Raw genomic sequence first — 18714 nt, forward strand, 5'->3', positions numbered from 1 at the left:
TCCGACAAGACATTAGGAGGTATCTCATGACTTTTGTCACCTTGCCTGTATGCATCTGTGAATGCAAACACTGTTGGATAAGGCCACCTCCCTCCCCTCACCATTAAATACTTAGGAGGTTTTGTTGTTTTGAAGGGTGTGACATGCAAAAATAATGTAAAGATCAGTATCAGATATATAGTTTTTGGATTCACTATGTTATAATTTGTATACAATTGAAAACATACGAGTAAACTTAGTTAGTTTTACACTATAGACAAGTAATTCTTTGTCGGTCTAAGATTGGGGTAAATAAGTTACCTGGGCAACACCAGATACTCAGTGTTGTTTCAAATTTTAATGTTTACAATAGTCTACATCTAAATTTCCTCTGTAATAAAACATTTGTACCGATTTTAATTCTATTTGGATTCCACTTCTGTTTTTCTTCCTTTTTGTAGTATACTTCCATTAACAGCTCCTGATGTAATTTGAACAATGGAAAATCCAGGAAGTAAAGTAAGAAAATAATGAAAAGGATATGAAACTTCCTGGCAGATTAAAACTGTGTACCGGACCGAGACTCGAACTTGGGACCTTTGCCTTTTGCGGGCAAGTGCTCTACCAACTGAGCTACTCAAGCACGACTCACGAAACCTCCTCACAGCTTCATTTCCGCTAGTACCTCATCTCCTACCATCCCAACTTCACAGAAGCTCTTCTGTGAACCTTGCAGAACTAGCACTCCTGGAAGAAAGGATATTGCGGAGGTTTCATATTTGTGCACACTCCGCTGCAGAGTGAAAATCTCATTCTGGAAACATGCCCCCAGGCTGTGGCTAAGCCATGTCTCCGCAATATCCTTTCTTCCAGGAGTGCTAGTTCTGGAAGGTTTGAAGAAGAACATATGTGAACTTTGGAAGGTAGGAGACGAGGTACTGGCGGAATTAAAGCTGTGAGGACGGCTCGTGCTTGGGTAGCTCAGTTGGCACAGCGCTTGCCCGCGAAAGGCAAAGGTCCTGAGATCAAGTCTCAGTCCGTCACACAGTTTTAATCTGCCAAGAAGTTTCATATCAGCACACACTCTGCTGCAGAGTGAAAATCTCATTCTGGAATGAAAAGGATAGTCGCTACTCGCCATACAGCAGAGACGCTAAGTGACAGAAAGGCACGACAAAAATACTCTCGGAAAGTTAGCTTTCAGCCAACAAGGCCGATCGACAAAGAGTTTGATAGCCGAGAGCTAACTTTCCTACAGCTTTTTTGTTGTGCCTTTCTGTGACTCAGCGTCTCCTCTATATGGTGAGTAGCAATTATCCTTTTCATTGTATTTTTATGACACAATTTGATATTATTCAACTCCTGTTCCTGTTCTTCTGAACTGTCTTTTTACCCTAAAATTCTGAATTTGCCAAACTTAGGATGCCTGACTGTGCAGAGCCATTCTCAGAAGTTCTTTAATTTCATATCTCTGAATGTTCTTTCATCCGTGCCAGAATGCCCCCATGTGAGTGGGACATGGAAGTTGGATCTCTGACCACCCTACGTGGGTTATACTGCCCTGCCAGTGTCAGGAGAATTAAGTGTGAAATGTGAACAGTGCAAAACCCCAGCAGAGCTATACTCATGACAATCTCAGCCCAGACCAGTGTGCATCTGAACCTCACATTCGGGGATTAATGTGACATGTTGACATTCTGATCACATACTAGATGGGGCCATAGGTCAATATTATCATTGAGCATTTAGTTAGCTTTTGTGTCACAATACATATAGCCCAGAAGGTAGCAGATTATGTACAGTGCAAATTGATGAGCAGCCCCTCCATATTTGTTTTCCTTAAAGTGTTCCACCAAGGTTCTTTGCCAATGGGTACTAATGCTAGACAATTAGTACTAACTGTGATTGTTTGTGGCTATTTGGTTTCCACCACCACCACTACCACCACCATCCATCCATCTATTTTACTGTGAGTGCTTTATATGTCAGGTTAGAAAGGTTATGGCCAGATAAGTTTAGTGACTACTATGTGCTATGTCTATGTAGCTCATTAGTTGGCATGCTTCCTATCAGAGGTTAAGTACAGTAAAACAGTTGATCTCATCTTCTCCAAGTTATGCTTTATTCTCTTCTCATTTCTCAGTCAGTCATAGCACTTTCTTTTCTCTTATCTTCAAATTTGGATTCTCTGTCCCTTCACCCTCCCTCCCCCTTCCGACGCCCCTCCCCCTTCCGACGCCCCTCCCCCTTCCGACGCCCCTCCCCCTTCCGACGCCCCTCCCCCTTCCGACGCCCCTCCCCCTTCCGACGCCCCTCCCCCTTCCGACGCCCCTCCCCCTTCCGACGCCCCTCCCCCTTCCGACGCCCCTCCCCCTTCCGACGCCCCTCCCCCTTCCGACGCCCCTCCCCCTTCCGACGTCCCTCCCCCTTCCGACGCCCCTCCCCCTTCCGACGCCCCTCCCCCTTCCGACGCCCCTCCCCCTTCCGACGCCCCTCCCCCTTCCGACGCCCCTCCCCCTTCCGACGCCCCTCCCCCTTCCGACGCCTCTCCCCCTTCCGACGCCTCTCCCCCTTCCGACGCCTCTCCCCCTTCCGACGCCTCTCCCCCTTCCGACGCCTCTCCCCCTTCCGACGCCTCTCCCGCTTCCGACGCCTCTCCCCCTTCCGACGCCTCTCCCCCTTCCGACGCCTCTCCCCCTTCCGACGCCTCTCCCTGCAGGTCCAGGGGTTAGAATAGGCCCGAGGTATTACTGCCTGTCATAAGATGTGGCTAAAAGGAGTCTCTCACATTTCAGCCTTTATGTGATGGTCCCCTGTAGGGTTTCACATCCATTTTTCAAAATTTTCCCAAAGAGCGAGCCAGTTGGGGAAGGGCGCCTTTCATGGTGCATAGTATCCATTGTGCATCTTTAGCCCACTTTCTCATTGTCGCATTGCAGTCCCGCCCATTCTCCATCTGTTGGGTGAGGTCACCTTCCTGGGTGTGTGTTGCACCATGCACTATGCAGTGTCACTTTCTGTGCTGATGATGACCATGGACTTCTTTGCACCTGATATCCAGCACGGTAGCCAGTCCATTGTGGTAGGGCCTCCATGTACCCGGTTGGTTGTAGCCCCCTGACAACACAGGGATTGCTCTGCTGATGCCTACACCATTAACTCCCCACGTATGCCAAGGAGTCAATGTCCATCACCCTGGGGCATCAGGACTCCTGGCAATGGCTATCCTGCCAGGTGAAGTTTGCTGCAGCTGGGTGGTACCCGTGGTGAGGGCCCCTGGTCAGAGTGGGTGGAATCAGGGTGGATGACGCGTCATGAAGCGTAGAACGTCATCTCTTGCTGGTGGTCCGCTGCCAGTAGTCTCTAAGCAGGCAAAGTCCAACTTTAATGCTAAGAAATATGACCCCAAGTCGTTCCACTCCCTGGCCACACCATGGGAGATATTCCAGGCTAAGGATGACAGTGAAGCTTATTCGCTCTGGTACCTTGCCTGTTCGAGAGCTGATGGGGAATCTTTCATGTCCATGAAGCCTCAGTTTTTTGTGGCGCATTTGGAGGACAAGTTTGGGGAGGTGGAGGGCTTGTCCAAAATGCGCTCTGGGTCAGTCTTGATAAAAGCAGCATCCTCTGCCCAGTCATGGGCATTACTCGCTTGTGACAAGTTGGGGGATGTTTCTGTTACCATCACTTCTCATAAGAGCTTAAATATGGTCCAGGGTATTATATTCCACAGGGACCTTCTTTTGCAGTCTGACGATGAGGTGCGCGCCAATTTAGAGTGGCGAGGTGTTCATTTCCTCTGGCACGTCCATTGGGATCCAAGGATAACCAAGTTGCCACTGGTGCCTTCGTCTTGGCCTTCGAGGGTGACACATTGCCTGAGAAGGTCAAGGGGATGGTCTACCTCTGTAATGTCAAGCCATATATCCCTCCCCCAATGCAGTGCTTTAAGTGCTGGAAGTTCAGCAATATGTCTTCCCACTGTACTTCCAGCCCCATCTGTCAAGATTGTGGATGTCCATCGCATCCCAATACTTCATGTGCCCAGCCTCACATCTGTGTCAACTGCGGAGAGCATCATTCACCTTGCTTGCCAGACTGCAGGATTTTACAGAAAGAGAGGAAATTCATGGAATATAAGACCCTGGACTGAATGACTTACACTGAGGCTAAGATGAAATTTGAGCACCTACATCTTGTGGCTATGACCTCCTCATACGCCGCCACTACCAGAACAGTTGTCGCCCCCTCAGTTCCTCGAATTCCTGTCGCCTCTCAGAACTGGGAGACTATACCTGCCCCCTTGATGGTGGGAGACACTTCCCTCCCTGTTGTCCCATACCACCTACTTCGGGAGCAACTACACCCCCCCCCTCCCCACCCCTCCCCCTCCCGCCCCTCAACCATCAGGGATTTCAGTCCCCACTTCTGAGCCAGAGAAGCGTAAGGCTTCTTTGGTTCCTCTCGCTAGGAAGGGGTCCCCTGGATCACCCCTTCCCAGGTTTCTGCTAATGGGAAATGTTGTGACTTGGCAAGACAGCCAAGCCACTATGATTGGTAGCCGAAAAGCACGCGTTAAGCTCATGCAGGCTGGTGTGAGATCTGGAACAGGACTATGTAATTAATATAGCCAATAATGTACGTTGCTGCTGGAATACTTAACTTTAATTCATAATTGATGAACATCTCTCTTGACGGTACATGCATCACAAGATAAATAGCAATTGATAAAGGCGCCTTGCTAGGTCGTAGCAAATGACGTAGTTGAAGGCTATGCTAACTATCGTCTCGGCAAATGAGAGCATAATTTGTCAGTGAACCATCTCTAGCAAAGTCAGCTGTACAACGGGGGCAAGTGCTAGGAAGTCTCTCTAGACCTGCCGTGTGGCGGCACTCGGTCTGCAATCACTGACAGTGGCGACACGCGGGTCCGTCGTATACTAGCGGACCGCGGCCAATTTAAAGGCTACCACCTAGCAAGTGTGGTGTCTGGCGGTGACACCACATTCCTCCCCCGCAAATCAGCGTACGGTTGTATTATAAGGCTTCCGCCCGCCGTGGGGTGGACCCCATGTTGACGTATGCGACGAGGTGGGGAGCCTAACAACAGGCGAGGCTGTGCCACCCGCACCCTGCCATTCGGTCCGAGGGGAGCTAGGAAACACCTGAAAACCTAGTCCAGGGTGCACGCCAACATGTGGTGTATGTGCCCTTAGAGAGACAGGGGGGGCCGAAGGGTCGACCTCCATCGGGGCGGGGCACCCGACGGGCGAAGACGACAGATGGTCCGGAGCGGGCAAGAGGTCCATGGCGGAGGACAACTGGTCACGGGAAGCGATCGGCGGCGCGTCACCCAGGGAGGTGCCCGGCGGTTGCAGCGACGCGTCCACTGCGGGCGTCGTCGGCGGGAGAACGGGCGTCAGCTGCGGCATGTCGCCATGGGGCAAAATGGAAGGCAGCATCGGTAACACCTGGGGCTGAGGCGAGCCAGTAGTTGGGTCCCCAGGGCGCTGACCAGACGGCACCGTCGCTGAAAGCAGACGGGGAGCGGCAGAACCCATGCGACGACAGAGGCGCAGCTGATTGAGTTGCCGAAGCACCTCACCAGAGGCCCCCAAAACCAGATACATAGCGCGGCCGAGGCAGCGAAGAATGCGCCCTGCGAGCCAACGCCTTGAACCTTGATAGTTGCGATAGTATACAACATCGCCTGTGGCAAAAGCAGGTGTCTGCCACTGCACAGGAACCTGATGCGGCGGATGTAGCAAAGACATCAAGGTTTGGTGAGGGCGACCGTGAAGCAACTCAGCCGGCGAGCGACCATCTCGGGGCTGAGAGCGATACGAGGACAAAAAGAGCAATAATGCGTCTTCCCGAGAATGAGGCTCTTTCAACTTCAACATCTGTGACTTGAAAGTCCGGACCAAATGTTCAGCGGCACTGTTGGACTGTGGCGAAAACGGCGTGGACGTCAGATGTTGAATACCATTGGCCTTGCAGAATGACTGAAATTCTGCGGACATGAATTGTGGGCCATTATCGGAAACAATAGTCTGTGGAAGACCTTCAATGCAAAAGATAGCAGACAACGCTTGGATGGTGGCAGATGACGTTGTGGAAGACATCCGGACAACAAAAGGAAAATTACTGAATGAATCGACCACAACCAACCATTGAGCATTCCAGAAGGGACTAGCAAAATCGATGTGTAAGCGTTGCGAAGGGAAGTGGCTTTGGGCCATGCAAAGAATTTCCGCGGTGGTGCTGATTGTTGTTCGGCACACACCATGCAAGAAGAGCACATTTGTGTAATCGCAGCATCGATTCCGAACCAAGTACAGTGCTGACGAGCAAGTTGTTTTGTTCGCACTATACCCCAATGTCCGTGGTGGAGAAGCTTTAAGACAGAGGACTGTAACAAACGTGGGACCACGACCCTGGACTGATCATTATCTGAACGCAACAGCAAAACACCACGTTGTACAAAAAGTCTCTCCTTGTGAGTAAAAAATCAGCGAACCAACGGATCCTCAATCCGTGACTTTGACAAGGGCCATTGCATAGCAACAAAACACAAAACGGTAGCAAGGACAGGGTCGGCAGCTATAGCTGTAGCTACACGACGAAAATCAATCGGAAACGAGTCTACCACATCATCGGTTTCCGAATCAATGAACAGGCAAGCAAGTTCGGGGGAATCGAATGCTCTATCCTCAGCAACAGGCAAACGGGACAACGCATCGGCGTTTCCGTGCTTAGCAGTAGACCGATACAAGATATCGTAGCGATACTGCGAGAGGAAAATAGACCAACGAATGAATTTCTGCGCTGTACGTGGAGGTACAGGCTTGGTCGGATGAAAAAGCGATGTCAAAGGTTTGTGGTCTGTGATGACGGTAAAGTGACGACCATACAAGAAATCATTAAACTTTGTAACACCAAATACGAGAGCCAAAGCTTCTTTCTCGATCTGTGAATAATTTCTTTGTGCAGACGAGAGCAATTTGGACGCAAAGGCAATAGGGCGATCATGCAAACCATCTTTGTACGCAAGCACAGCACCAATCCCGAAGTCCATGAGACTGATTCAGTGAAGTCCTCCCAGCCACAGAAACCCAAGGAACAGTGCGAGAAATCGAAAAAGAAGACCCCTAAGAACAAGGGACTTGCGGTGGCACTTTCACCACCATTACCTACAAGCTCTGCATCTGAGGAGGGGGTGGAGATTCTGGCGTCCGCTGAGGACCTGGATCTCGCTGGACGCTCAGACACAGTGGATATAGACAGCTCAAGCAAAAAGTCGGTGGCAGCAGGTGGTCCTGAGGTGTAAATTGCCTCATTGAATGTTCCATGCCTTCCCAGTCTCGTGATGATGTCATCCTCCAGTGGAATTGCGACAGTTTTTTCCACCGCCTGGCTGAGCTACAGCAACTGTTAAGCTTTACTCCTGCTTTCTGTATTGCCTTCCAGGAAACCTGGTTCCCGGAAATGCGGACCCATGCCCTCCACAGCTATAAGGGATATTACAAGAACCATAGCGACTATAATAGAGTGTCAGGTGGAGTTTGTTTTTATGTCCTAAACTCAGTCTGTAGTGAAACTGTGCTCCATCAAACCCCTCTTGAAGCTGTGGCTGTCAGAATAAGGGCGACTGTCTGCAATGTGTATCTTCCTCTAGATGGTGCAGTACCCCTGAATGTGTTAGCTGCACTGTTTGATCAACTCTCTAAACCTTTAGTATTTTTGGGAGATTTTAATGCCCATAACTCCTTGTGGGGTGACATCGTGCGTACTGGTTGAGGCAATGAGGCAAATATGTCGAAACTTTACTGTCTCAGTTCAACCTCTGCCTCTTAAATACTGGGGCCACCACACATTTCATTGTGGCTCGAGGTAGCTACTCGGCCATTGATTTATCAATTTGCAGCCCAAGACTTCTCTTATCTGTCCACTGGAGAGCGCATGATGACCTGTGTTGTAGTGACCACTTCCCCATCTTCCTGTCACGGCCCCGGCATCAGGCCCACAGGTGCTTGCCCAGATGGACTTTAAACAAGGCAGACTGGGAAACTTTCACCTCTGCAGTCACCGTTGGCTCTCCCCCACATGGTAACATCGATGTGATGGTGACTACCACAATCGTTTCTGCGGTAGAAAACCCGATCTCTCTCATTCTTTAGGGTGCCCCCGGCGAAGGACAGTCCCTTGATGGTTGCCAGAAGTCGTTGAGGCAATTACAGAGCTTCGGCGAGCTCTACAGCAACATACGCGACACCCTTCCCTAGAGTATCTGATAGCCTTTAAGTGGCTCCGTGCCTGCGTACATCATCTTATAAAACGGCGGAAACAGGAGTGTTGGGAGAAGTACATGTCGACCATTGGGTGCCATACGTCACCTTCCCAAGTCTGGACAAAGATCAGACATCTTTTTGGGTACCAGACCCCAACAGGCGTCCCTGGCGTGTTATGTATCGACGCAAATGCGATTGCCGAGCACTTTGCTGAGCACTATGCTCGAGCCTCTGTGTCAGAGAACAACCCCCCAGCCTTTCGCACCCTCAAACAGCGAATGGAAAGGGAAGTCCTCTCATTCACTAGACATCACAGTGAACCCTGTGATGCCCCATTTACAGAGGGGGAGCTCTTCAGTGCCCTTGCACATGCCTTGACTCAGCTCCTGGTCCGGATCTGATCCACGGTCAGATGATTAAACATCTCTCATCTGACTACAAGCAACACCTTCTCTCATTTTCAACCAGATCTGGCGCGATGGTGTCTTTCCATCACAATGGTGGGAGAGTACCATTATTTTGGTGTTTAAACCCCGTAAAAATCCGCTAAATGTGAATAGCTATCGGCCCATCGGCTTCATCAATGGTCTTTGCAAGCTGCCGGAACTTATGGTGTGTTGGCAGTTGGGTTGGGTCCTGGAGTCATGTGGCCTACTGGCTCCGCGTCAGGGCGGCTTCCACCAGGGTCGCTCTATGACTGATAATCTTGTGTTCCGCGAGTCTGCCAACCGAACAGCCCTTTCCAGACACCAACACCTGGTTGCCATCTTTTTTGATTTAGGAAAAACATATGACACAACTTGGTGACACCATATCCTTGCCACATTATACAAGTAGGGTCTCCGAAGTCTGCTCCTGGTTTTTATCCACAATTTCTTGTCGGTTCGTACTTTCTGTGTCCAAGTTGGTGCCTCCCATAGTTCCCCTCATATTCAGAAGAATGGCATTCCAGGTCTCTCTATGTTTAGTGGCTATTAACGGTGTGGCAGCAGCTGTAGGGCCATTGGTCTCACATTCTCTGTATGCAGACGACTTCTGCACTTCGTACTGCTCCACCAGTATTGGTGTTGCTGAGCGGCACCTACAGGCAGCCATCCACAAGGCGCAGATATGGGCTCTAGCTCACGGTTTCCAGTTTTCAGCCGCAAGGTCGTTTGTTACGCACTTCTGTCGGCATCGTACTGTTCATCCAGAACCAGAACTTTACCTTAAGGACGATCCGCTCCGCCACACACCATCAGGTGGCTTGCGGAGTATGGATGTAGATGTAGATTCTTAAGACTGATTTTCTACATCCGATTGACTTGGCTTCCCCACCTCCATCAGCTTTAGTGGAAGTACTGGTAGCACCTCAATGCCCTCCGCTGCCTGAGCAACACCAACTGGGGTGCAGATTGCTCTAAGCTGCTGCAGCTCTACAGAGCCCTTGTTCAATCCTGCCTTGACTGTGGGAGTGTGGTTTATGGTTCGGCGGCGCCCTCAGCGTTGTGTTTACTCAACCAGTGCACCACTGTGGCATTCACCTAGCGACAGGAGCTTTTAGGACGAGTCTGGTGACCAGCGTCCTGGCAGAGGTCGGAGTCCTTCCATTGCAGGTTAGGCATGCGCAACTGCTCTCCAGTTACATCCAAATTACTGTCTCCTTTTCCCCGCCCACGGCGGTTCATGTCCCTCATCAGTGGCCCAGGTCAGGGCTTACAATTGCAGTTCGTGTGCGATCCCTTCTTTCTGAACTGGAGTCCTTGCATTTACCACATATACTTGAGGTTCATTCACGAAAACCTCCTTGGTGTACACCTAGGCCGCAGCTACGCCTGGACCTTTCACATGACACTAAGGATTCCGTTAACCCTGCGACTCTCCGCTGTCACTTCCTCTCGATTCTCGACATGTACTAGGGCCATGAAGTGGTTTACACTGATGGCTCGATGGTTGATAGTCACGTTGACTTTGCCTATGTTCTTGGAGGATATATAGAATAGCACTCCTTACCAGGTGGCTGCAGTGTTTTCACTGCAGAGCTGGCAGCCATATCTCGTGATCTTGAGCATATCTGCTCATGCCCAGGCGAGTCACTTCTCGTGTGTACTGACTCCTTGAGCAGCCTACAAGCTATCGACCAATGCTACCCTCATCATCCTTTAGTAGCAACCATCAAGGTGTCCATCTATGCCCTGGAACGGTCCAGTCATTCAGTGGTGTTTGTCTGGACCCCTGGTCACATCACAATCTCAGGCAACAAACTTGCTGACAGGCTGGCCAAACAGGCTACATAGAAACCGCTTATGGAGATCGGCATCCATGTAACCAACCGGCGATCGTTATTGTGCTGCCATGTTTTTCGGCTTTGAGAGACGGAATGACATAGTCTCGTTATGCACAACAAACTGTGTGCCATTAAAGCGACTATGAATGTGTGGCAGTTATCCATGCAGACCTCTCGCAGGGACTCTGCGACACCTGATTGACGTGGCTTCCCCACCTCCTGCGCCGTGAAGACCTGCCTCAGTGTTGATGTGGTGCCCGGTTGACAGTGGCCCACATTCTGGTGCACTGTCCCACTTTGACTGCCCCGCGACGAAATCTTCAGTTAGCGGACTCTTTTATCAGACAACTTTTATCTGACAACGCCTCATTGGCTGATTTAGTATTACGTTTTATTTGTGAGTGTGGATTTTATCACTTGATCTAAGTTCAGTGCATGTCCTTTGTCCCTCTGCGTCCTCCACCCTAGTGCCTTTAGGGTGGAGGTTTTAATGTGTTGCAGAGTGGCTGGCTTTTTATTCTCATGGTCAGCCAGCCAAGGTAATCTGTTTATTCCTTTTAATCTCTTCTACCTGTTTCTTGCGTTTCTGTGGATTTCGTCTCCCCTTTTGTCCATTTAAGTGCTTATTGCCCTTCCGTCATTCTTGTGCTTTTCTCCTTTCTCTCTGTTTTGTGTTGTCAGTCTCACTTGTTTTATTCTCACCCTTGTGACATTGTTTTGTTCGGAACAAGGGACTGATGACCTAGCAGTTTGGTCCCTTCCCCCTCTTTTAAGTCAACCAACCAACCCACCTTCCGACCCCTCCACCTTCCGACCCCTCCACCTTCCGACCCCTCCACCTTCCGACCCCTCCACCTTCCGACCCCTCAGTCTTCCTCCCCCACTCTACCCCTCGCTCTGTCTGCTTCCATCCCTCCATCACCCCTCCCTCCCCCAGCACACCACCTATGCCCCCCTGCTGCACTCCCTCTGCCATCCCACGACACCCGTTCTGCCCCCTGCACCACAGCCCAGCCGCCTCCCTCGCTCGCCTCATCCCTTGCGCCCTCTTGCCGGCCACCCTCTTGAGCCCGTCCAACCCTATGCACCCACTCCCCCCTGCCCCCTGCATCCCCTACCCCTTCCGCACCCCCTTCTGTCCTCTGCCCCCCAGGTCCCCTCTCACTTCTCCCACAACCTCTTCCCCACCGCGCACTCTTTGCCCCTGTGGCCCCCTCTGCACCCCCCCCACCAATCCCCCTTCCCCCCCGTGGCCCCCTCTTGCGCCCCGTGGCCCCCTCTTGCACCCCGTGACCCACTGTTGCACCCCGCGCTGCCCCTTCCCCCCCTGTGACCCCTCTAGCACCCCACGACCCCCCTCTTGCGTCCAATGCCCCCCACCCCCATCTTGCACCCCTGTGCCCTCCCCCCACCCCCCGAAATCCTCCACCTTCCGACCCCTCCACCTTCCGACCCCTCCACCTTCCGACCCCTCCACCTTCCGACCCCTCCACCTTCCGACCCCTCCACCTTCCGACCCCTCCACCTTCCGACCCCTCCACCTTCCGACCCCTCCACCTTCCGACCCCTCCACCTTCCGACCCCTCCACCTTCCGACCCCTCCACCTTCCGACCCCTCCACCTTCCGACCCCTCCACCTTCCGACCCATCCACCTTCCGACCCATCCACCTTGCAGCCCATGAGCCACGAGGGGGAATGCTCCTCTGTGGCCAGACTGTGAGACTTTAGTAGGTGTTTGGTTGCTGGAACAATAAGGTACAGGAGATCGGGTTTTGTACAGGGTTCAGAGTGTAATGACAATCTGTAAAGGCCTCAGTGAGATCCTCAGAATATTTTGAGAGAGACCGTTTATCACTACAGATGTGACTGCCACAGGTGTCAACCCTGTATGGAAGACATTTCTCAGTATGGAATGGGTGGCAGCTGTCAAAGTGGAGATACTCCTGGTGGTTGGTAGGTTTGATATGGACAGAGGTGCTCATATAGCAATCTTTGCAGTGGAGGTCAACATTGAGGAAGGTGACTTGATGTGTTGAGTAGGACCAGTTGAAGTGAATGGGGGAGGTGGTGTTGAGGTTCTGGAGGAATGTCGATAGGATGTCCTCAACCTCAATGCAGATCACATCATCAGCGAATCTGAACCAAGTGAGAAGTAGTAATTGATAGGATTTAGTTGGTCATGGCAACTAGGAAGGAGGTGGTTGTTTTGGAATCTGTCGGGCATTGGGAAATGTAGTGTTCTGTTGCTGTAAGGCCATGGGCATTAGGGATGTTAGTGTAAAGGGAGGTGGCATCAATAGTGACAAGTAGAGTACTGTGTGTTAAAGGAACAGGAACTGTGGAGAGTCAGTGGAGTAAATGGTTGATATCTTTTATATAGTAGGGTAGGTTAGGGGTACTAGGCTGCAGGTGTTGGTCTATGAGAGCAGAGATTCTCTCAGTGGGGGCACAGTAACTGGCCACAATGGGGCATCATGGGTAGTTGGGTTTATAGACTTCAGGAAGCTTGTAGAAGCTAGGAGTGCGGGGAGCTGCAAAACCATACCAGTCGGTCCCAAACCACCTTGCAGTATCTTTCTCCATCTGTAAATTTCTCCTGCTATGCAATCCCAAATTCATGGATCCCATAACACACACTGAAATTCTTACCCTCCAGGAACTAGAGCAACATGTACAATGCCACATCAAAAAACTGCAACCTTCTCACTTCCTACTCCCACCTTGGATTATCATTGTCCACCACTTTTACAACCAACTCCAAACCTCCCCCACGTCCTGTCATAGCAGACAAACCCTGTATGGCAGACCTACTACATTTACCTCACCTCCCAAAACTCCTTCCCACCACCACTCAGAATTCAGAACCTAAACAGACCCGAAACACAGTCATGAAAGTTTCCCCCAAAAGCCTTAGCCCTGCAGATGTATCAGTTCTTTCCAAAGGCCTCATCTTTTGCTCCACCCCTACATTCAGTCATGTAAGACTTGTTAATGATCTTCTCTCCTCCTTCCGGTCCCTACAGTGAAATACTTTTTCGCCACCAACCCTATTAATCAGACTCAACCAAGGACCTATATTGAGCCCTGCCTGACTCAGTTCACTCCTCCATCCAACTGTGCTCCACCCCACTGCCCCCAAATCACCCCCCTGTTAACTTTCTAGAATTTCTTAATCTCGGCCCTTGCCTCACTATCATTCCCCAGATTCCTCAACATGCAAACTGATCTTTCATCCACAGCAAAACCCCAATCGACCACCTAAAAGCTGATCCTGACCTTATAATCCTACCCTCTGACAAAGACTCCACCACTTTTGTTTTGAACCACAAGGATTACCTGGCGGAAGGATTCCACCGGCTGTCAGATTCATCCACCTACAAACCCTGCTACAGTGACCCCATTCCAGAAATCCAACAGGATCTCCAGTCTCTTCTCAAATCCTTTGGCTCATTCCTGGACCTCTCCCAGGAGTCCACCTTGCTCCTCACCCTTTTCACTCCCCCCTCTCCTACCTTCTACAAGCTTCCTAAAGTCCATAAACCCAACCATCCATAATGGCCTATTGTGGCTGGTTACTGTGCCCGCACTGAGAGAAACTCTGCTGTCATAGAGCAACACCTTCAGCTCATTACTCCCAACCTACACTCCTATATAAAACATATCAACCATTTCCTCCACTGATTTTCCGCAGTTCCTGTTCCTTTAACACACAATGCCCTGTTCATCACTATTGATGCCACCTCCCTTTACACTAACATCCCTAATGCCCATGGCCTTACAGCAATAGAACACTACATTTCCCAATGCCCGACGGATTCCAAAACAACCACCTCCTTCCTAGTTGCCATGACCAACTAAATCCTAACAATTACTACTTCTCACCTGATTCAGATTCATTGATGACACCTGATTCAGATTCATTGATGACATCGTGATCTGGTTCGAGGTAAGGACACCCTATCCACATTCCTCCAGAACCTCAACACCATCTCCCCCATTTGCTTCACCTGGTCCTACTCAACACATCAAGCCACTTTCCTTGATGTTGACCTCCACCTCATAGATTGCTAAATCAGTACCTACCTCTGTCCATATCAAACCTACCAACCACCAGCTATACCTCAACTTCGACAGCTGCCACCCATTCCATGCCAAGAGGTTCCCTCTGTACAAGGTAGCCACCTGTTGCTGTCACATCTGTAGTGATAAACGGTCTCTCTCAAAATATTCTGAGGATCTCACTGAGACCTTTACAGAGTGTTATTACTCTCTCAACCTTGCACAAAAACTGACCTCCTGTTCCTTATCGTTCCAGTAACCAAACACCTCCCAATCTCACGTCTGGCCACAGAGGAGCATTCCCCCGTGGCTCGGTACCACCCAGGACTGGAGCAACTGAATTACATTCTCCACCAGGGTTTCGACTACCTCTTGTCATGCCCCAAAATGAGAAATGTCCTACCCACTATCCTACCCAGCTATCCCACAGTGGTATTCACTTGGGTCACAAACATCTCCTATCCCATCAAAGACAGGGCTACCTTTGAAACCAGTCATGCGATCTACAAGCTAAGCTGCAACCAATGTGCTGCATTCTACGTGAGCATGACAACCAACAAGTTGTCTGTCCATATGAAAGGCCCCCGACAAACTGTGGCACTGTGGCCAAGAAACAGCTGGACTACGTTGTTGCTGAACATGCGGCCCAACACGATGTCCTTCATTCCAGTGACTGCTTCACAGGCTGTGCCATCTGGATCCTTCCCACCAACATAGCTTTTCTGAATTGAGCAGGTGGGAACTCTCCCTGCAATATGTCCTATGTTCCCGTAACCCTCCTGGCCTCAACCTTCATTAGTCATTGTCCTTACCCATCTAGCCACTTCCCTGCTCCTATTCCAGCTCTACACATCCCTCATTGCACTGCACCCAGTCATTTTACTTCTCACCTTTTGCACTAACCACCCCCCCCCCCCCCCCCACACCCTCTCCCTCGCCCTCCGTCTAATCCCCTGATTGCACCTAGCTGCCTTACTCTTCATGTCATCCCTTCATGCTTCCAGCAGCGCTTTATGTGCCTCCCATTCCTCACCCCAGCCTCCTCCTTACCCCCACCCGATTGCTTCTCCCATAATGCACTGCTGCTCGCAGTCTAGCTCCAGCTGCCAGAGACTGTGTGTGTGTGTGTGTGTGTGTGTGTGTGTGTGTGTGTGTGTGTGTCAAAGGCCTTGTTCACTGAAAGCTAACTTTCCAACACTCTTTTTGTTGTGACCTACTGCAACTCCGCATCTCCGATACATGGTGAGTAGCAACTATCATTTTCATTACATTGTCACATTCTGTCCTGGATTTTCCATTGTTAGAATTGTCTATCAAATAGCTTCAATCCTGTGTCTTGCAAAATAATGTGTATAGAAAACTGGAAGTATAGTAAGGTGAATGATAACTTACGTACAGCAGACACATTATACAATGAGTTCCACAACAGACAGATAGCTCTCCTTCAGCAGATAATCAAGCAAATGGATCAAGTAGAAAAGTTTGTGTGGAGAATGGATGAGTATATAAAAACAGTGTGGTGTTATCTGAGTTTAACTGTAAAGCTTTATTTAAAATAATAATAATAGTTTACTGAATACTTTATGCAGCAACTTTTTGGAAATTGGTGATATTTTACCATTACTTCAGTTTTAACAGTAACTATTCAAAACATGTCTTGCTTATAACATTATTTATAGTTAAAAAACTATTATTTAAAATTTAATGTATTTGGATGCCACATTTATTTCAGCTTGTCATCTGCATAGCTTTAGCCCTTAATGGAGCAAATTTATATGGCTACATAAAGTGTAAAATTGGAAGCAATCAGTCGGTTGGACAGTCCGTTTCATCAATGACCTCAGATTTCTTTAGGAAGCAAGTGATACAGAATGTAAGTATATAGATATTATTAAAACAAGATTTGTGTGTTCAGCTGTATTGTCATGCTCTTCCTTTTTGTCAGTAAAAACTTCACTTTCCAATTATTCACATCCATTAGTAGTTAATACCATGCTCGCATACTAACCCCCAAAAATAAACTAATTAAACAAACAATTTACAATAAAACCTAATATTTTCTAGTGCCAGTGATTTACTTGAGGACACTGCTCAAAGCAGTCATTAATACAGCATTATAAAAATGGTACTGGAAAGTTACTGGTGGAGTATAATGAATGTGAGTGGTTGCCTTTACTGCTTTTATAAACTTTTATTCATATGGCATGTTAAAGTGAATAGCATTTTCAGGCAGCTGCAGATGTTGTGAAGTGGAATACAGGGAGACTGCTTGAAGATCATAGACTATTTTGGAATGTGTATATGTAAATTGAAATTCGCTCCACTTGTCTTGTTTGTTGCGTGCACAGCTGATGACAGAGTGGCAAAAGTGGGCAATTGCCTTGCTTAGGACTCTCAAAAATTTATCTTATGAAATAAATGCTGAAGTTTTCAAGTGTTCTATTATATACTATGTGCAAGCTAATCACTTGTGACAGACATCCTGATGCACAAACAATTTGTTGATAGGAAGGAGGATATCTATGTATTGAAACTGACAACATATCTCATCCCTTGGTTAAAAAATGTTGTATTGTTGTTGTTGTGGTCTTCAGTCCTGAGACTGGTTTGATGCAGCTCTCCACGCTACTCTATCCTGTGCAAGCTTCTTCATCTCCCAGTACCTACTGCAACCTACATCCTTCTGAATCTGCTTAGTGTATTGATCTCTTGGTCTCCCTCTACGATTTTTCCCTCCACGCTGCCCTCCAATGCTAAATTTGTGATCCCTTGATGCCTCAAAACATGTCCTACCAACCGATCCCTTCTTCTACTCAAGTTGTGCCACAAACTTCTCTTCTCCCCAATCCTATTCAATACCTCCTCATTAGTTACGTGATCTACCCACCTTATCTTCAGCATTCTTCTGTAGCACCACATTTCGAAAGCTTCTATTCTCTTCTTGTCCAAACTAGTTATCGTCCATGTCTCACTTCCATACATGGCTACACTCCATACAAATACTTTCAGAAACGACTTCCTGACACCTAAATCTATATTCGATGTTAACAAATTTCTCTTCTTGAGAAACGCTTTCCTTGCCATTGCCAGTCTACATTTTATATCCTCTCTACTACGACCATCATCAGTTATTTTACTCCCTAAATAGCAAAACTCCTTTACTACTTTAAGTGTCTCATTTCCTAATCTAATTCCCTCAGCATCACCCGACTTAATTTTATTACATTCCATTATCCTCGTTTTGCTTTTGTTGATGTTCATCTTATATCCTCCTTTCAAGACACTGTCCATTCCGTTCAACTGCTCTTCCAAGTCCTTTGCCGTCTCTGACAGAATTACAATGTCATCGGCGAACCTCAAAGTTTTTACTTCTTCTCCATGAATTTTAATACCTACTCCGAATTTTTCTTTTGTTTCCTTTACTGCTTGCTCAATATACAGATTGAATAACATCGGGGAGAGGCTACAACCCTGTCTCACTCCTTTCCCAACCACTGCTTCCCTTTCATGCCCCTCGACTCTTATAACTGCCATCTGGTTTCTGTACAAATTGATGTTGTATTATGAGATAGGAATTATTATGGGATGTCAGCTTTGGTCCTTCCCACCTGGTCTTCAAAGGACTCTGAGCTCTTTTGTATGTCGAAATTGTGGTTTCCCATCATGACTGAAGCTTTATTTCCTACCCCACTCTGTGGTCCTTTAAATACTAATGCTTTGTGTGTATGTCTTCCTGATGTACAAATGACCTGATTTGTCATCCAGATCATGAGAAACTCACTGTGTGAGCTACCTACTTCCAGAATCTATTGCAGAGACGTCCACTCTCCCTGACATGTGCTACTCTCATAATGAAATGCAAAATTAGGAACATGAAGTCTCCAATTGCCTCTCATATTTTGAAGCTCAGAAAAAGTATGATCATTTGTATCCTCTTTCACTGATATCAACTTTTGCTACTGTGGCCAGGTCAGTTACAGTACCTCAACTATTTACTCCCCCTGCGGGTTCATGGGTTAGAATAGGCCTGCGGTATTCCTGCCTGTCGTAAGAGGCGACTGAAAGGAGTCTCAAACGTTTCAGCCTTTATGGTCTCCTGTTGGGTTTGACCTCCATCT

The 18714-nt window shown here is 48.6% G+C and overlaps 1 protein-coding gene across 2 annotated transcripts in view; it reads left to right on the top strand.

Annotated features, from left to right (window-relative positions):
- Nucleotides 1-18714, top strand: part of LOC126174779 (uncharacterized Golgi apparatus membrane protein-like protein CG5021) — an 86453-nt gene that overhangs the window by 38237 nt on the left and 29502 nt on the right. For both annotated transcript variants that reach the window (XM_049921125.1, XM_049921126.1), the window contains exon 6: nucleotides 16329-16469. In XM_049921125.1, coding sequence (XP_049777082.1) covers nucleotides 16329-16469 — 141 coding nt within the window. The remainder of the gene's footprint in view (nucleotides 1-16328; nucleotides 16470-18714) is intronic.

This window comes from Schistocerca cancellata, chromosome 3 (genome assembly GCF_023864275.1).
Source record: "Schistocerca cancellata isolate TAMUIC-IGC-003103 chromosome 3, iqSchCanc2.1, whole genome shotgun sequence".
NCBI classification, from domain to species: domain Eukaryota; kingdom Metazoa; phylum Arthropoda; class Insecta; order Orthoptera; family Acrididae; genus Schistocerca; species Schistocerca cancellata.